Source organism: Anopheles stephensi, chromosome X, assembly GCF_013141755.1.
Source record: "Anopheles stephensi strain Indian chromosome X, UCI_ANSTEP_V1.0, whole genome shotgun sequence".
Lineage (NCBI taxonomy): Eukaryota > Metazoa > Arthropoda > Insecta > Diptera > Culicidae > Anopheles > Anopheles stephensi.
In genome coordinates this window covers 15,598,373-15,616,820 of record NC_050201.1, presented here as the reverse complement: position 1 = coordinate 15,616,820, position 18,448 = coordinate 15,598,373, and the positions used below count along the sequence as shown (strand labels likewise).

General features: G+C 46.7%; 2 protein-coding genes across 10 annotated transcripts in view; both read left to right on the top strand.

The window, feature by feature from the left end:
- LOC118510787 (E3 ubiquitin-protein ligase Ubr3) overlaps positions 1-11,411 on the top strand; it is a 42,489-nt gene extending 31,078 nt beyond the window's left edge. For all 3 annotated transcript variants that reach the window (XM_036053094.1, XM_036053100.1, XM_036053109.1), the window contains exons 6-10: positions 1,617-6,873; positions 7,328-8,004; positions 8,074-8,205; positions 8,273-8,412; positions 8,489-11,411. In XM_036053094.1, coding sequence (XP_035908987.1) covers positions 1,617-6,873; positions 7,328-8,004; positions 8,074-8,205; positions 8,273-8,412; positions 8,489-8,606 — 6,324 coding nt within the window. In that variant the 3' untranslated portion in view covers positions 8,607-11,411. The remainder of the gene's footprint in view (positions 1-1,616; positions 6,874-7,327; positions 8,005-8,073; positions 8,206-8,272; positions 8,413-8,488) is intronic.
- Positions 11,412-15,787: 4,376 nt separating this feature from the next.
- The window catches only part of LOC118510758, an 88,890-nt gene continuing 86,229 nt past the window's right edge, over positions 15,788-18,448 (top strand). For 4 of the 7 annotated variants that reach the window (XM_036053033.1, XM_036053006.1, XM_036053025.1 and 1 more), the window contains exon 1: positions 15,788-16,367. The gene's annotated coding sequence lies outside the window, so the exon portion shown is untranslated. The remainder of the gene's footprint in view (positions 16,368-18,448) is intronic. The other 3 variants (XM_036053042.1, XM_036053063.1, XM_036053052.1) reach the window with 3 other exon arrangements.

The window sequence follows — 18,448 nt, the reverse complement described above, 5'->3', positions numbered from 1 at the left end:
AATGAATCGAGTCTGCAAACCGTGTGCGCGTGTATAGAGCTGTTAATGGTATTTGTGACAGCTCCTAACTCCCTACGTCTGCTACAAGAGTGTACCACTGGGTAGAAGAAAGGCTTGTGCTGTAATTTTATCCCATAAGCCGCCAGCCATTCGAATGACTTCTTTTTTTTTTCTTTAAATTGTTTATTTATAGTGCCATTGGGCCTCTTAGACCTCATTTGCCTCTTTCCTGCATCTGGTTACATGTGGTGATACAACCAATGAAGACTCGCAATGACTCACGTCCGGATTGCTGTGTTTTATACACAGCATTTCGTCCAAACTTTCCCAAATCTTTCCTCAACACGAATCTGTCCTATGTTGATCCTATAGAGACTAAAACATTCAAATCACTCCTCAAGGTTCTATAATCGGACAGACCCACCAACCTAGTTGTTCAATTTGACAGAGGCTTCTCTGCCCTCTTTTGGCTCTCGTAAAGCCTCTGGAGGTCTTAAGATCGAGGCGGATTACCTTACGGACGAACAATCCGGATCGGATTCGGTACCCGGTTTCTGGTCTTGATAGAAATTGATGCTGTACTACGTAACACCATCACACGCTACCCTTCACAATGTCAAATTAAAATTGAGCGATCTACCAAAATTCTGAGAAATGATAAGGTTGTAGCCTTTCACAGTCTTTCGTGTGCAGAAGAGGACACAGGCAGTAATACTGGAAGCATTACAGTGACTCTCCTGCTTTGATAATAAGCATACTTCTAAAAGGTACTTCAAAAAGGTTCAGAAATCTCAATATTAATATGCTTGCAGTAAGCCAAAATGGTCTCTGCTCGTTCGTGTTCTACTGATAATGTATGTTCTCTCTTGCTACATTGTGCTTATCAGAATGGCGGAATAGTGCGTTCCAATGCGCCCGTGAACTGCAACATTACTAATCGCGCATTTATGCGCTAGCGAGATGAGTCAGCCACGGTTTTAACGCCTTTTGTTCGCCACGCCACAGGGCAAGAATTCGAGACAATGAGTGGTGACCACCGTACGCATTTTATTGCTAACCCACGAGACGTACCGCTGTTTCGCCATTCAAGCGTCATGTTACTGGGCTAGCATTCGATACATTCCGTTCTCGTTTCCTAACTTCTTGCAATGCAAAATTGTGGTATATCTCAGACCTGAAATTGCTGTCCAAACGGGTCGCCAAATGCACCAACAAGCGAGGGGTGAAAGTAACGAGAGGGAGAGAGAGAGAGAGGGGGAGGGTGGATTTTGTTTTGTCCGTTAACGCCAAACGTTGCTGGGCAGTGCTCAAAACAAGACATTGTAGGTCAACCTGCTTGAAGGTTAAGTGTGTATGTGTGGCAGAAAAATGTTGCAGCTATGTAATGGGAAGTTTCTCAATTTCTTCAAGAATGAGGTGTTTGGAAGGGATTGTTGGGCTTATGAGATTGGGTTAGAGAAATTCAATAGAAATATCTAAGGTTGCTATAATTGCGATGGCTCTTCCATATTCTAAACCTATGCGGAACTTTCATGGCAGACAATGACTGTTTCTTTTATGTGTATATGTAATCTCCTTGAAACTGACTTGATATGTATTTAAAATACTCTTTGCAGAGTTTGTTCTACGAGATCCTGTCGGGCGAATGGGTACGCAACGGGCTACAGATCAAGGGCCAGGCGATGACGTACATCCAGGCAAACTTCTGCAACTCGATGGTCGACATGGACCTGTTCTTCCTGCAGATCTGTGCAACGCAACTGCCACCGAACCTGTTCGTCAGCGAGTGCATCATGATGTTCGGCGTGGAGGGCTGGTTGAGCATGAGCATACTTGACATCCGGCCCGAGATGGAGCAAGACGCGATGTCGATGCTCGAGGGGTTGCTAACGTTTCTGGCAACGCTCATCACGTCGCGCATCAATCTCGGCAACGACGAGACGACACAGTGCGTGATCGAGATCAGTGCGCTGCTCGCGACCGGCGACAAAACCCACAGCCAGCTGTTGGAGCTGATGCCGGAGCGGAGCGGCAATGCACATACGCGCAACTTCGAGCGTTACCTGAAAGAGCTGTCCATCTATCGGCCACCGCCGGTCGGGTCGGAGAACCTCGAGCAGGGCCTGTTCATGCCGGTGCCGGCAGTGTGGGAGCGACACTACGATCCACTGCATGTGCTGTTGCGAGCGGTACACCGACGCGACTTCCAGAACTCGCTCGACCGGTTCGGGGCGTACGTGAAGCAGGTGGGCAAGATGCCCCGGAGCGGCAATCTGTGGCCACCGTTTCGGTTGCCCAGCTCGTGCGGTCCATCGTACAGCGATCCAGGTGCGATACTTGGGTCGCGCATCTTGCATGCTACCATCTTTGCCATCTTTTACCGGGCAGTGCACAAGCACAACGTGTCCGAGCATATGCTGGCGCTCGCCGTGTTTCTGCTCGAGATGGCGGTTTGTAATGCGGGTGCGGCCGGTGGCGAGGCGACAACGAGCCGTTCGACGGTGGGCGATAGTGGGGCGACGAGCAAGAGTCTCGAAGAGCAGTCCGGTTCGGTTGGCGGTGGTGCGGTCAACGATACGGTGCCGGACCTGCTGAACTGCTATCCGAGCAATTGTTTGAGCGATAATCTGAAGATGACGGTGAAGCGTATCTCACTGTTTTCGGGTATGCGTCGGTCACCCGTTTCCTACCGTCCGCTGGACGGTGGTTCGCCGGCATTCGACAGTGACGTCGAGTGGGATCTTTCTGAGGACGAAACGCTCATGATGATCGGCGGCAATGCGGATGGCGAATCGGGCACGGGGACAGTAGCAACAGCAACGGCGGGCGGTGCTGGTAGTGGAGAGCGCGTCGGAGGCGTTGGAGCTAGTTCTGCGGGAGCCGGTTCCGAACTTGTGCCGTCTCGAGGCACTGCTAGTGTTGAGGTGGTACCAATGACGCAGGACCTTTCGCACCTTGCTAACAACAGCATGATGTTCCCGGCCCGCCGTCCGGCAATTCACGCACCACCGGCCGCATCCAGCACTGTGACGACAGTGGCAACCAGCGCCACGACGCAGATGGTGGTGGAAGAGGAGGAAGACGATCTAGACGATGATGAGCTAGAACGGGACCGAGGTACGACAATACAGACGGCGACGACGACGTCAACGACGTCAACGGGAGCGAATGTTGGCGGGACGGAGATGGCTTTAAGGCGACGACCGTGGCATCTGCTGCAGCGGCTACTCGGGCGTCAGCAGGCCGGTAATGCGACGACGGATCAGCAAGACGAAGACATGCCGGCGTACCACGTTATGGATGCGGATGGTGATGTGGTGGTAGAGGAGGCGGAAGAGCAACAACCGAGCGAGCTGTTGGCGATGCGCGCTCGCTATCTGATGCTCGAGCGGCGTCGCAGCAGCGTTGGCAATGCGAACGTAGTCCAACCGGCCGACGTGGACGATTACATCGACGACGAGGAAGACGAAGATGACGACGATGAGGAGGAGGAAGATCCTAGCGAGGTTGTACGCACCAGACCGATAGGGGCGGAGAATGGCGGGAACGACACCGGACAGCGACAGCAGCAGGTAGAGGACGAAGAGGACGAATCGGCGGACATTGCCGATATTCAATCGATTGTTCCACGTGCTTTGCTGGTAGGGGGTCGCACCCGTTCTATGCAGCTTGGGCGTCGCCAACGGCAGGATGGAGGTCCGCTGCATCACCATCACCATCATCATCATCACCACCACCATCATCCGTCGTCCGGTGGAAATGTGGGTCCGGGTTCGCTTATCCGAGCCAGCGTCCAACCGAGAGCGACCGAGTTTATCGTGGAGGAGGCTGGCGATGAGGTGCAAGGTACGCCAATTTCTGGCACTGCAACGACCGGCGTTGAGCTGATGATCAGGCACGAGTTTGTGCCGGTACCGGGGACGGGTGTGGGTGATGTTGGTGGACAGGAGATTGCCGTCCCGCAGCAGCCACAGCGTGCCCTTACGCCTCCCGTCTTTGGTAGCACTGTTGGTGGTGGAGCTATTGCCGGCCCGGCGGGAGGAGGAGGTACAGCGACAGAGCCCGGTAGTGGGATGCTGCTGCCGTTCAATAGAGTATCCTCGTCAACTGGTACGGCAACCGCGACGGCTACTAGCGGAAACTTGAGCGTGGTGCCACAGCAACCGAATCAGCTGCAGAACTACTACCATGCAAACCACCACCATCATCATCACCATCATCATCGTCATCATCACCATCATCATCATCACAATCATCTCACTGCAACAGCAGCGGGCACGGTTGGAGCAGGCAACACGGCAGGTGGACCAAGTGGACCGCAGCAAAGCCCACAGTCGCTGCAGCAGCAAACACCGCGACACTACCATAGAAGTCTACAGCCGGCAGGATCAGGCCAAATGGGTGCCGGTGGTACGAGTGGTGGTGGTGGTGGTGGTGGTGTTGGTGGAGCTGCAGGCACCACCAGACCCGGCGTTGGTCAAATGAACTGGACGACGGCACCAGACGACGCAACCTCAATGGCTAACATCTTCAGGTTCAGGTTCAAGCGACGCAACCTGATGAATAACCAACGTCATAATCCGCATGGCGCTGGCAACTCGTCCGGAACGACTGGCTGTGAGATGACAACGCGTGAGGGCGCTGGCATGGGTGCCGGTGGACGAGAAGGATCCAACGAAAGCGATACGCTCGTGCTGGAGGAGTCGATCATCTCGCTGCTGCTGAAGCTACACTCGCAACTGAGCGGTGCTTTGGACAGTTTTTCACTGGACGATGAAACGGAGGATGAGCTGACGACTAACGCGGGAAGCAGTAGCAGTGGTGGTGGTGGTGGTGGAATAGGTACGACCAGCAGCCAACAGGCCACGGCCTCTTCCTCCTCCTCGACGAGCCATCGCGATGATGACGAGCATGCCAAAATGGATCTGGACGAGGACGAGAGTGTCGCGCCATCTGCCGGTAGCAGCAGTAATAGTAGCAGCAGCAGCAGTAGTAGAGGTCATGAAACTAGTCAACAGAAGGCGACATCGGCGGCACACGGGCAGCAGCAAAAGCGTCACAACCGTCGTGGACGCATCTCGGACTCGCGCATCGGTGACGGTCCGTTCTTCATCGGCAATCTGTTGCGCAAGATCGCCGCTCTGGACGAAACGTGTGCCGTGCGCATAGACCAGATACGGGCGGAACTGTGGCCGAACCAAAGAGAGCGGCAGGCGGAGCAGAAGGCACGCGAGGCACGCGAAAAGGAGGAACGGACAAAGCGGGCCAAGGAACGGCAGAAGAAGATGATGGAAGAGTTCGCCAACCGACAGAAGCGCTTCATGATGCTCGCGATGGCCTCCATGGGTGGCGACGGTACGTCCGGCATGGACTTTGGCATGGACGGTGACGAGGAGACGGAGGGTGGTGATGGTGGTGGTGATACGGCGGCGGCCCGTGTTGCGGCGGAACGCCGGGCAGCGGAAGAGCAGCAGGCGGAAGCGTTACGCGAGAAGGAGTACGACTGCATCATTTGTAACACTTCCGGTCCGAGCACGGAAACGAACCCGATCGGGTTGGTGGTGCTGGTCGAGTCGAGCAGTGTCGTCGGACATCGGCGTATCCGTTCCGAGCGGTTGGCGTTACCGTTGAGCAAGGAGGATTTGGCTCGGTTAAGCGAGAGCGTTACGCTAGCGAGCGAGTTTAACAGGCGCATTGAGCTGCTGCAGTGGAAGTTCGGCCAAACGTCCTGGTTTCTGTCGCACAACATCGGCTGGGAGGGTGGCGTACACATTCAATCGTGCGGCCACCATGTGCATCTGTCCTGCCAGGACGCTTACCTGAAGTCGCTACACACACCGCGCAGTCCGAACAATCTGAACGTGGAGTTGGGCGAGTTCTTCTGTCCGGTATGTCGCCAGCTAGCGAACTCGGTGTTGCCCCTGAGCCCCGCACTTGATCGACCGGCACCGCTGATACGTGCCCCGACACCACCGCACCGTGCGCTCGTACTGGAGCTAATACAGCTGTTTCAGGAAAGCAAACGTGCACCGATGGCGAGCAAGTTCTGTGAGGCGATGGGCCGTGCCATGGGCAACATTACCGCCTGTACGCAGCGCAACATCAAGCGCTACCCGGTGACGCTGCAGAGCCTGTTCTCGTTCGTACTGTCGATTGCTCGCACCAACCTCGAGGCGGAAGTGATACAGCGCGGCGGTTCACTTTGCAGCACGGAAGACATACGGTACAAACCGAAGCGCGATTGTATCGTACCGCTGTTGCACGTGCTATCGTTACACGTCCGGCTAATGATCAACGACGATTGGCCGATACGGTTTAAGGTGGGTGACGATTGGCCGTGGCATTCCTGGTCACGGTTGGCCGGTATCCAGCTCGCCTACGGTTGTGACGATGTGGAGGTAGGCGTGGAAGCGAACGAGGAATCGGTGGAAAGGTTGGCGATGGTACCGGCTCGGAATGCGCCCGGTGCTGCCAATGAAAACGACGATGAGGATGAGCAAGATGATGATGATGTGGAGGAGGACGAGGAAGAGGAGGAGCAGGATGATGGGAGCCCGAAGGATGGAAAGCAGCGTGCAAGAATACCGTCTAGCGTTCGTGGCATGCTATTACCGCCACCGGCAGACTCCAGTGAGGAAGGTACGGAACTAGCAGACTCGCCCGCATCGTCCGGTACAGAAGCGACCACCACGATTAGTGGAGCAGCAACATCGGCAGGATCGGCAAAAACAGCATCAGCCACGCCATCGTCGACGACAACGACGGCCGCCACCAGCACAATCGTGGACACGGAAACCATTCCCGATCTGATCAGCGATCCGACCGCCCTAATGCTTAAGTTCATCCTGCTGGCACCACTACATCTCGATCAAGGTGAGTTGTAGTGCGAGGCGTACTATCGCCATTCGCGAGGAGTAGATTTGAAATGTTTGAATAAAATAAGAGCGTTCTACAGTAAGACGATTAAGCTCCTTCTCCGTATTGGACATGGAATTAAAGGAGAATTGTGTCCTCCAAATGATTCAAAGTCATTCCTAGTGAAATATAAAGATCCACTCCACTCTTCAGTGGAGACTTTCTAGATCCATCTCAGATAAAGTCGGTTGCAAAAGCCAATCATACCTTCAACATTCATTAGTCTCTGAACTGACTGGGTCAACAAAACTTAACAGCTCCTCCTAAACTGGAAGACTCTTGCTTTAACCTCATGCATTACGTTGTCTCCTTCAAGACATTCGCAGAGTCCGCGCCGCTAGCGACTTTATGACTCTTCTATGCTTGCTTGTACTGTGATGTCACGTATTCTCCTCTCTCTCTCTATTCGCAGCCTACTTTACGTGCATCGTGAAGGTGATGTATAACCTGCTGTACTATCAGATTGTGCTACAGCTTTGCACTCACCTGACGGACGAAGAGTGCGATGAAATCCTTGCCCGGTACGGTCCGACGGCACAGCCACCACCACAGCTGGTGCGCGAGCGTGGCGTAATGCACATCGGCGTTGCGATGGCGTTCGTGCTAAGCCAACTCGATCGTTGCCGTCACATCCGCAGCGATAGCATACTGATGGGCGAAATTGGGGGCAGTCGCGATGATATCGAACCATCGACCGGGGAGTCGGGCGCCAAACGCCTTAATCTCGACGTGTTCGAAAAGCGTTTGCAGCGGTTGTGCTTACCGTTTTTGCGCGTTGCTGCCCTGCTCCGGCACCATATCTATCGGGCCGAGATACCGGAAATAGCTGGCCCGCAGCTAGAGTTTGCCCGGTTGGTCTACTTTCTCGAGCTGGTAACGGTGTCGATGGATTGGGACAAGTTCAATGCGAGCCGAGCGCTGTGCTTCCTGCCCGGTACGGAACTGTCGCTGCCGAAGAATTGGTGCGATCAGCTGCGCAACCTGCGGCCGACGTACGAATCGACCCGTTCCCTCATCGTCCAGCAGCACATCGAGTGGCGTCAGCCGAAGTTGCTCGGGTTGCCACGTGAATACGAGCGGCTGTTTACGGTAAGGAACCGGAAAGCTCTCTTAGATGTTTGAGCATTAGTAATCGTAGCTAATTGCTTGCATTCACAGTATTACCACGAGCAACCGTGCCAGAAGTGTCAGAACGTGCCGAAGGAAAGCTCCATCTGTCTGCTGTGCGGTACGATTGTGTGTATCAAGCAAACCTGCTGCAAGGAAATGGATTGCTGTGAAGCAGTACGGGTAAGTGGCAGTGTATGTAGAAGAATTTCATACCCATTACTAAGCATTCCATCTTTCTTCCCTGTAGCACTCGATCAGCTGCGGTGGCGGTACGGGCATCTTCCTCGTGATCACCTCGACGTACATCATTATCATTCGGGGACATCGGGCGTGTCTGTGGGGTTCGCTCTACCTGGATGACTACGACGAGGAAGACAGGGATTTGAAGTAAGTTTGAGGACACCATTGCAGCGTGGTGTGATCAACAGTAAAGAAAAACTAATTTGTATGTACTTGCTTACAGGCGTGGCAAACCATTGTATCTGAGCGAGGATCGATTCAACCTGCTCGAGTCGCAGTGGCTATCGCACCGGTTCGCTCACACAAAGCATAACTGGGTTTGGCATCGTGATTCCCTTTAAACGGCGCACCACTCGCTATTGATGTAGTACTCTCCCTTATCATCGGTATGGACTTCTTCATCTGTTGTATATGTGCAGTAGATGTGAACTAAAAAGAAAAAAAACCCGGGCCGGTCGGAAACTTAGTAGCCGATATTCGACGATGTATTTTGGGATGTGTGTGATGATGCGATCGTCGTTGTGTGGGGGCGTACGTTTTGTGATATTTTTCTACAACACCTCACCAAGGAACGAATTTCGGCTGCAAGACTGCGAGAGCGAGAGAGAGAGAGAGAGAGAGAGAGAACGCGAAGCGATACCGAATGAGAAGGGAATCGAGAGGGAGATAAGGAGAGAGAGCGGGAGAGAGAGTGGTAGGGAGAGGGAGCAAGAGAGAGAGTGGTAGAGATAATGGTAGAGAGAGTGGTAGAGAGAGAGAGAGCGGAAGAGAGAGAGAGAAGGAAAGAGAGAGAGAGAGATCGGGAGAGAAACCGGGAGAGTGTAAGCTAGGTAGCATTAGTTTTCGTTTACCTAGCCATTACCATGTAATGAAAGGATACGATCATTGTTCCAAAACACCCCCCCCCGTATAATGGGCGGCGCCATTAGAGTCTGACGTACCGGACGTTGCTGTCCATTTTGAATTTCTCTGCTTTAGTGGAGCATATGTGTGCATGTTTCTGCACATTAAACAAGAAGAAAGAGGGAGAAGAAGAGAAAGATCGAGAACGAGAGTGAGAAAGCGAGAGAGAGAGAGAGAAAGAGTTCAGGACGATTGCAAATGGCCGAATCGTCCCAAAAATGGTGGTATTTTGTGACAAAATTGTGATACATATACTCTATTTTACCATTGCGCCTCCCCCTCCAAGAACGGCCGCGGGTGGTTTTCTCCATCGGCTGAATTTTCTTTTCTCTCTCACACACACACACGCACACACAAACACAAACACAAACTCTTTCTAACTCTATCTACGCACAGACCGAATCCCTGCTCCCACTCGAAACCTACCACCATCCTTCCTTTAAGACGTGTGTGTGTCTGTCTCTATGTGGGAGTGTGTGTGTGTTTTACACATGTGCTTGCTTCCGAAGCCGGTGGTGTGCACAGCTGGCTTTTGGTTATCATTTCTTTTTTCCTATTATTCTTGTTATTCATTGTGTTTTCTTGCAAGGGAAATGTTTACTAGTGTTTATCCAACGATGTGTACATGCTCGCCGTTGAGGCAACTTAGCTACATTAAAAAAAGAAAACCATATTCATATAGGTATATATATATATGAAGGGATATGCATACATGGAAGCATTATATATGCACTATATATATATGCTACATAGTTAGCTACAATTAGGATGAACTGATGAAAAGAGAACGCGGGAGAGAGCGTGAACGGGAGAGCTTGAGATTGAAAAATGGACAGAGACAGGCGGGCAAAACGATTTGAAAATGATTTTGATTTGACGACTTGATGCAAGCGTGTTGGAAAAGAGATTACCATTACCAATTTGAACCTGATAATGATGGTGTTGAATATGAAAAAGTTGATATTAACCCTTGTTCCTGGTGTAGTAGAAATCGATTACACATATACACATATATTAATCTCCGCTCTACGTCTCTCTCATGCATAGCGCTAGGTATATTATTCAATTGAATTTCTTCGCATACAATTTAAATGCATCGCTGTAATGTTACAAATCCAACCACTCCCCCCTCCCCTCCCCATTCTCCTCCTTCTCGTCCTTTGCAACACTTCCAGCTATCAACACCCATCATCGTAATTCTTTATGCGATGTCCGACTAAACACACACCACCCGATGATACATGTTTTCATGACTGTTTGGCTGTTTGAATGGTAAATGTCACTTGATTGCAGATCAATGTAATATGCCGTCTATAAGTACTGAAATTGTATATCTCGGTGTCACTCCTTTACAAACAAAGTTCGCTCCGATCGCGATCGGGCCTTGCTAATTCAAAAGCACATCGACAAAATTCAAAATTAATCCGTTGAAACAAAAGAAAAAAACATCTGGCCACAACAGAATCGGAAAAATCGAGGAAAATTCACGCAACCGGATTGGCAAACAGGGAACCCTAAATGAAGCTTCTAGCGAGCTATAGGAAGGAATATGGACTCAATTCATTACACGCGACACGTATAGAAAAGTGGGTTAAATTGGGGTTAGGTTTTTTGACAGCGGAACAAATTGGCATAATTGTAATTGTAAAATTGACTAGAATATCAAATTAACGGTGTGTAAAAGAACGGTGTGCATGTGTGTGTGTGCACGCATATGTGTGTGTTAAAGAATTAATGTTAAATGGCTTCGGAGAGCGAGTGAGAGAGAGAGAGAGAGAAAGAGCGAAAGCGAGCGCAATCGCTCCTCTGCTTAATCGGTGTTTTTTCTCCTCTTCCTCTTCTTTTCTTTCGTTTCGCTCTAGAACTTTCAAGAGGAGAACGTCTTTTTTTGGATGTAATTTTCGTTAAATCTATGCTCTTTACAACGCTTTTTTTTCGCGTTGTGAGCGTTTTTGAATTTATTATTTTCTTTTTTCCTCTTTTTTTTTGCTCTCCTAAACACGCGAATGGCCTTGGGTGTTTCGTATGAATTAATTCAAAAATTGAACTCCGACTTTCGTTTTTTTTTTCTCTCTTTAAAATTATGTTTTGCATGCGGTTTATAATTACGACTATATTACGTTTACTCTCTACCGCGCTAATGTGTATTATCTTCTATGAATTGTGTATATGGCAGTAGTGTTAATATAGTAGATAAATGTATCATTGTATGCATCATTAAAACAAAACTGGGATGATCCTTACGTGTGTGTGTGCCGTTGCTTTTCATGATATTATTTCCCTGTCATATCCGAAATCATAGCGCCTGATGAGTGGTGGAAAAAATGAATCCCAAGTAGAGATTCGAATCTTCGACTCTCAATCCGAATGGAGATTCGAATCACAGAATCCGAATCTGCATCCGTCATGTTCTTCACGGAGTTTATGGGAATATTCGCCCTATCCTAAACTTTACAAATTTTCAAACATTTCCACTCTACCGTCCATCTTACTAAAACAAATAACAAACCACCAAGAAAACTAAAGTTTTAATAAAGTCCAGTTGATTTTGAGTCCTTATCTAATGTCTATCGAATCCCTAATCGAATCCCAATCTATTCCCTGTCGAATGGAATACACACAATCCAGCACAAAACATTTGAACCCTAATTGAAACGAGCGACAACCGAATCCTAAATGAATTGATTCTAAACCGAATCGTAAATAGATCGAATTTCAACCGAACCTCACATGGATCGTGCCTCAATCGAATTGATATAAGGCTGAGTCCCAATCAACTCCCTAATCGAATCGAATGCCAATCGAATTCTAATAGGACCAAGACCCAATCGAATCCCTGTTGAATCGAGCTTCAACCAAATCTTAAATTGAACGAATCTCAATCGAGTCCTAATTGAATCGAGTCCCAACCAAATCCTAATTGGACCGATTCCTTTATCGAATCCTAAATGGATCGAACTCAATCTCATCCCAGTTGGATCGAATTCCAATCGAATCTGTATCGGATCGAATACGGTTCAGATCGGTTCCCAACCGTATCCCAATCGAATCCCAAATCGATCGAGTCTCAATAGATTTAATTAAGATTAAATGCAATTTGAATCGTTCTGGTGGTTGAATCTTCCTGATGAAAAAATGCTTACGACTGTCAAAGGAATCAAACTGTCTGTCGAACGCTGATCTACCAATAGCGATGGAAGAAGTTCTTAGATATGATATGTACACATTTCTCGGATAGTTTTCAAGCTGCTAAAAATGACGACAATAGTTTCGAATTTCCTCGCTAGCTATAAAAAAATGCAGAAATCATTCGAATTCGACGAATTCTTGATACTGAATGTTTTTTTTTAGAAAATATGTATTCTTCCTATCGCAATCTTTGTTCCTGTATGTAAATTCTAGTAATAATATTGTTGTCAATAAAGTATAAATTGTCATCATCTATGCACATCTACAGATGTGTAAAATTCTAATGTCCTCGCAGTATTTGTTAACTGAACCTACTATTGCGAAACGGTTGTACAGATTGGTATGAAATTTGCTGTATATATTCCGTAAGTATGAAAATAGGCTTTTAAGTATTTTTAGGTAGGTAACTTAAAAATCTTTGAAACCGGGTTTTTTACCCAGAAATCTTTAGGTACCTTAGTATATACCGCATAGCATATATATATACATATATATATATATATATATATATATATATATATATATATATATATATATATATATATATATATATATATATAGGTACCGATCACATATATTTTTCTTCCAAGCTAGTAGGAGAGGTATACCAATTGTTGTGCTAGTCCAAATGTATAAATCTAGTACAATTTCCGGTGTACGTTTCATAGGTATCAGATGAATCATAGATATAATTCCCATAACAAGATCATATATAGATGTAGCTCTGCTTCATGCCTCCGTCGGTGATCTGGATTTCGCCATGCGCTCGATTTTTGTTGTTGATACGCCGTGCTTCATTTGTATAATCAAATCCCAGAAGTAGGCCGCATATTGCGATGGTTTGGAGAAGAAATTACTCAACAAAATTGATTTCCGATAAAGCCGACAGACTATAGTTCCACATGTGTTTCGAATATCCTGGAGCGATGGACTATAGATCTATAGATATGTTTCGCATAATAAATTAAAAGGAAATAAGACAAGTTCAATGCATAATCGATTCCCGATAATCTAGTCGGTAGTTTCGACCTCGATCTTGCGGCATATTGATGCAAGGGATATGATTTTTCGCTTAAAGTTTCAATCCGTAGCAAAAATATTAGGCTTGGACATGGCAGGTCATATCCATATCGCCTACAGATGCTGAGAAGCTAACAAAAGACATCAATGGAGATTATCAGCTGAACAGTTAGCGTTACTTAGCCTGATCTGAAGTAAAAACAGTAGTATACGTCAGCAAGTGCGCCAGTCTTAGATTCAGTTCTAGCCAAGACTTGTCTAAATAACCGCTAGCAGTGTGACATGTGGACAAAGAAGGTGGTTTTATCAGGAACATTATTTGATCTGATAAATGTTTGATGTATCACTAAGACTTTGTCTAAGATCAGCTAGTAAGACTGTATTGGGCTACAAGAGAATCGGTTCAATGCATTAGACGACCTCAGGATTAGTTCCAATACTGTCTTCATTTGACTTGGATTAAGTTTCGTAGGCTCAATTTCTTGACAGATTCAATATGGATGACTTGGCTTGGAATAGTACTTATTCTTCCTTGGTACCAAAAACCACGAGAGGCCTGAGCCTGCCATATCTGACTTTCTTAACTTGATAATACCCGTAGCGTTTTTTTAAGTTAAGATCATATTGGAGGAGTCAACCAAGAATAACTTTAGACTGTTGCACGGGTCCTATAGCATTACGCCCCTTGCAAATTTTACATCATTGTTGATGATGAACTTCAGTAGTAGAATCCCCGTTCGCTTCAGATTTTCCCAATGCTAGTTCACTAGATCTAAGGCTAGTCATGTAATGTGAAATTATGTTGAACAACCCATTTTACAGAGTTAAAGGTTAACTTCATAACATAATATTCCTGTTTTTTAATACTCAAATACCTGAGGTATATATACCACCTAAAATCAGGTTTTGAATCAAACAAATATATAAATTTAGAGAAGGAGAACTGGATGATCTTTGAAGCATTAACGTTACCATTCATATAAGGTTGTTGGTGTTTTCTTTTTTTTTTATCTGTTTTGATTCAAAGCTCACGCCATCGCAGCACTGGCAACGTACAGCTAACGCTTCGTGAAAAACAGCCGAAGCGATAGTGAACCAAGCAGCTGACGGTTACGCACTATGGGTAAAGTAATCCAGTGGAAGAAATTGAAAACAAATTATTGTTTCAACTTATGATTTCGGTCGCACTATACTGCAGTATTGGACTCTACGCCTTGTGCCGAATGGCTTATGAGCCCTCTCCTGGTTGGGCATGTCTACGACATTCTTATCACGTGCTGTCAGTTTTCGCCACCGTTCGGATATCTGCATAGTCAAACAGCTCAGCTGGCTTGTGTTACATCCTTTAAATTCGCTGTTAAAAAACGGCGAGTGCAATGGCATCCCTCGCCGTAATAGTCCAGGACTCGTGGAATCTTCTGGATAGCTGAAATTTGTGCAGTCCATAGTAGGCTGATACTGTGGTCCGTGGTAGATGGTAGGCCATAGGCCCCAATGACTGATACCGTGGTTTCGAGATGGGCTTTACCATGGTCAGAGTCTTCGGTAAGCAGGTATTTTACCTTGGTCTTATTGATTCCTTAATCCAATCCCTAGGTCCAAAGCCGCAGATGTCCGTCCGATGAAGTCAATGTCATCCACAAACGCAAGGAGTTGTGGAGAGATCGAATGATAACGACGTGACATCCTTTTCCATCTTTCAGGCCAATATTGAACAGCAAAACGGGAGAGAGTCCATCGCCTTGCCTCAGCCCTTCATGATATCCCGACAATATGTTCGATACTCTTATCTTGTACAGTACAGCGTATAGTGCTGCCCAAATCAGAGCATATTGTTCCAGAGTTCTATTCAATCTTTGGTATTGTAGGCCATTTTGAAATCGATGAATAAAGTGTGTATGTGTGTGGGGATCTAGTTTTCCAGAAATGTTTGGAGACAGATTCCGTCGATTATATCTGAGCGGTTTAATGGCCGAGGCGATAGCCGTGCCGGTCTCCACACGGACGGACTGGCGATCGTATCTCAACCAGACCGCCTCCCCGTACGTAAGGCTGACTACTTTACTACGGGTAAAATCAAGTCACAGAAAGCCAGAAATGGCAGGCCGAGACCTTGAGGTTGAAGTGCCAAGGAAGAAGAAAATCCTTCTTACGTGCCTTTCTGTCTAACATGATAAATTCGCCAAAAAATATGTACACAGTTCGCTAGTAACTCAGGCTGTCTAATCTCGCCACACACTTGTTGCATTTTTTTTAAATGAAATGTAATCAAATCCCAAACAAAACCACTACCCAGCATCGCAACAACCCATAGTGCGATACCCGAACGGTGAAGCTCGCTGGCGGACGAGCTTTTCGTACAGTTGGCGCTCACCAGCGCAACCGGTCCGAACCAGGCACGAACCGTTCCTGGGCCGACGAAGCCGTGCGTATGTGATAGCGATTAGATAAGCTGGGCGACTCGCTGGTACGGACACGGTGGCACATCGACCACACGCTGCTCAGTTGTTGTCGAACAGCTGTGGCGAGTGCACGCTCACGGACCCACGGTGTTCGGGCCTTATTGCCCGTGTATCCTGTATCTTCAATCAGATCTTTCGGTCGCTCTCTGTGTGTGTTTTGCGTACCGATCGCGTGTTGGCTATTGAAGTTAAAGAAGAAAAAAAAAACACGGATGAAATAAAAGGACGCGATCGATCTGCACCGATTCGATTGCGTTCGATTAAGTGGGTAAGTGCGGGTGTAAGTAATTTTTGTGAGTTAGAAGTGTAATGCTAGACATTTGAAGCGGCAAATTACCGTGTTTGTGTGAGTTAGTGTTTTATTTTTTCTTTCGATTGTTGGAAAATGGCGCTTCGGCCATCTGTGGCCGTTTTGAGCCGGAAAAACGTGATTTAAAAAAATGAATTTAAATTTGAGTAAAGTGAAATGAACACACGACTGAACAAAACGTGAACTGTTTGTGTGAGTGAATTTGGCTTCGGGCTCAGGTAAGCTAACGATTTCAACGCAATTTATTTATACACATCAAAAAAGGTTAAAACTAATAATTATTGCTAATGAGGGGGAAAGTAAAACCTCGATTAAAACTCCTCCAGATTGTGATAAATCAATGGCCGTCATCAGTAATCATTCGCACATGATGATCGACACTTTCGCCTCCTACCACATTGCTAGTACCTAACTATCGATTTCAACAACATTATCGATAAAAGCATTTTGTTTGCTCATTGCTTACCATCATTTGTGCTTGTACCCACAGACACACACGCACGCTATCATCAGGACATATGTGCGGAGACGTTTGTGAGTGAACAGAAATGTTTGGATGGTAACTCAAAAAAAAAGAGAAAACAGCACAGTATATTGAAGTAAACTTGCAAACTTTGAATATTATTTTCGATCACTTCCGATTGGGGTATGGATGCGGATCCTGGCGCGTTCGAGCTGGGAAAAAGTTTTCCTGGTTGGATGGAAGCCGAAGCTCATGAAACGTGTTTTGCCTTAATTTATGCCTGCAGGAAGTTTATGTTTTTTTTCCGAATCATGTCCATCTTACGCGGAGAAATTGTAATATTTTTGAAATGCAATTTCTCATCTTTTAATACGCTGCAAAAGGTTTGGTAAGCGAAAAAACGGGGGTCCCGAAATACAACGAGTGTGTGTTATGGTTCATACGATAAGTGTCTACTTGATTATAGCAATAAGGGGAAATTGGATATAATAACTGACGAAGGACCTGAACAAGCCACTTTATAAGGGGAACAATTCCAAAAAAAGCTTAGTTTTAGTTCAAATTTAAACTGGAAAAAAGCAACAGAAAATAATCTGTTGAAATGTGTGTCAAGTTTTTTTTTCTTCTAAAATTGCCCTCACCCTCGTCGATATCAATATTCAACGTTCAAGGTTAAATAAGTAAAAGTGATTAAAAAAAAGGCTAGCAAAAAAAATCTGTAATTTGCTTTCGCCAAAACATCGCAAAAACACACACACATCCACAGCCGGGGAACAGTGAAAATGCCGGAAAAATGATAACGACTGTTCGCGTTCCGACCGCGATTAGTTTTGCGCGATATGTTTGATTTAGTGCAAGAGAGAGAGAGAGAGAGAGAGAGAGAGAGAGAGAGAGAGAGCGAAAGAGTGAGGGCAACAAATCACACGCCTGAAAAGGATGGACTCAGCAGGCCAGGCCATTCAGAGTTTGGGAAACGTTTTTTTTTTTATTCCTCCATTGCACACGTTGGTGTGTATGGTGATGCTCGTTGGGCTAGACGGTTGAAATGTGTGTGATTTTTCCCGTTGGCAAGTGAATTCTTTTGAAGTTTTGATGGTGGTTCCTAAGCCCATAACCGTCAACAAAACGCGCGGGCAAATCTTATTACAACACATTGTACGCGGGACGACGAAACGCGGTTTAGTGTGTGTGTGTATGTGTGCTTTCCCTTTTTTGCTCGATGGCTTTCATCGAATCATCATCTCGGATGCTCACTAAATTCTGTTTTTGAAGGTCGAAGGAAGAATTTCTGTGGGTGTGTGTGTATTTTGAAAACGATCCTCTTGGCGTGTTTATGTAACAGTGTTCAGGAGTTCGAGCTGGAGATGATGGGCAGATGATGGTTCAAATAAATAGGGCGAATCAAATCGCAAAACACTTGCCTGGTTTCGGTTTTTGTTTAAAGCTGACTGTTTTTTTTTCATTTTTGGCAATTTTGAGCTTAAAAAAGTAGGAGAAGACATTGAAGTTTCTTCAAGCTTGGTTATTAGTTTTGTGGAAGTGATTTAGAACGGCAAATGTCCGAATTTTTTTCAATAAAATATGGAGAACAGAGGATACAGTGATGGTCAAAGCAATAAGTCCACCTTCTCATTGGGGATATTGAGACTGCTGATTTTGATACTTAGTCGTATTTGAGCAGAAGCTGCTGAGAATGATTTTTGGGTGAAGGGTACCCCCTCGAACTCTTCAAGGTTTTTAGGTTTCTAAGGTTCCTTAGGACACCGGATGACCAAGAGTCCGTAAAGGCCGTATGGACAGAGGAGGAAATGGTAGGTCTAAGCAGACTAAAGGATA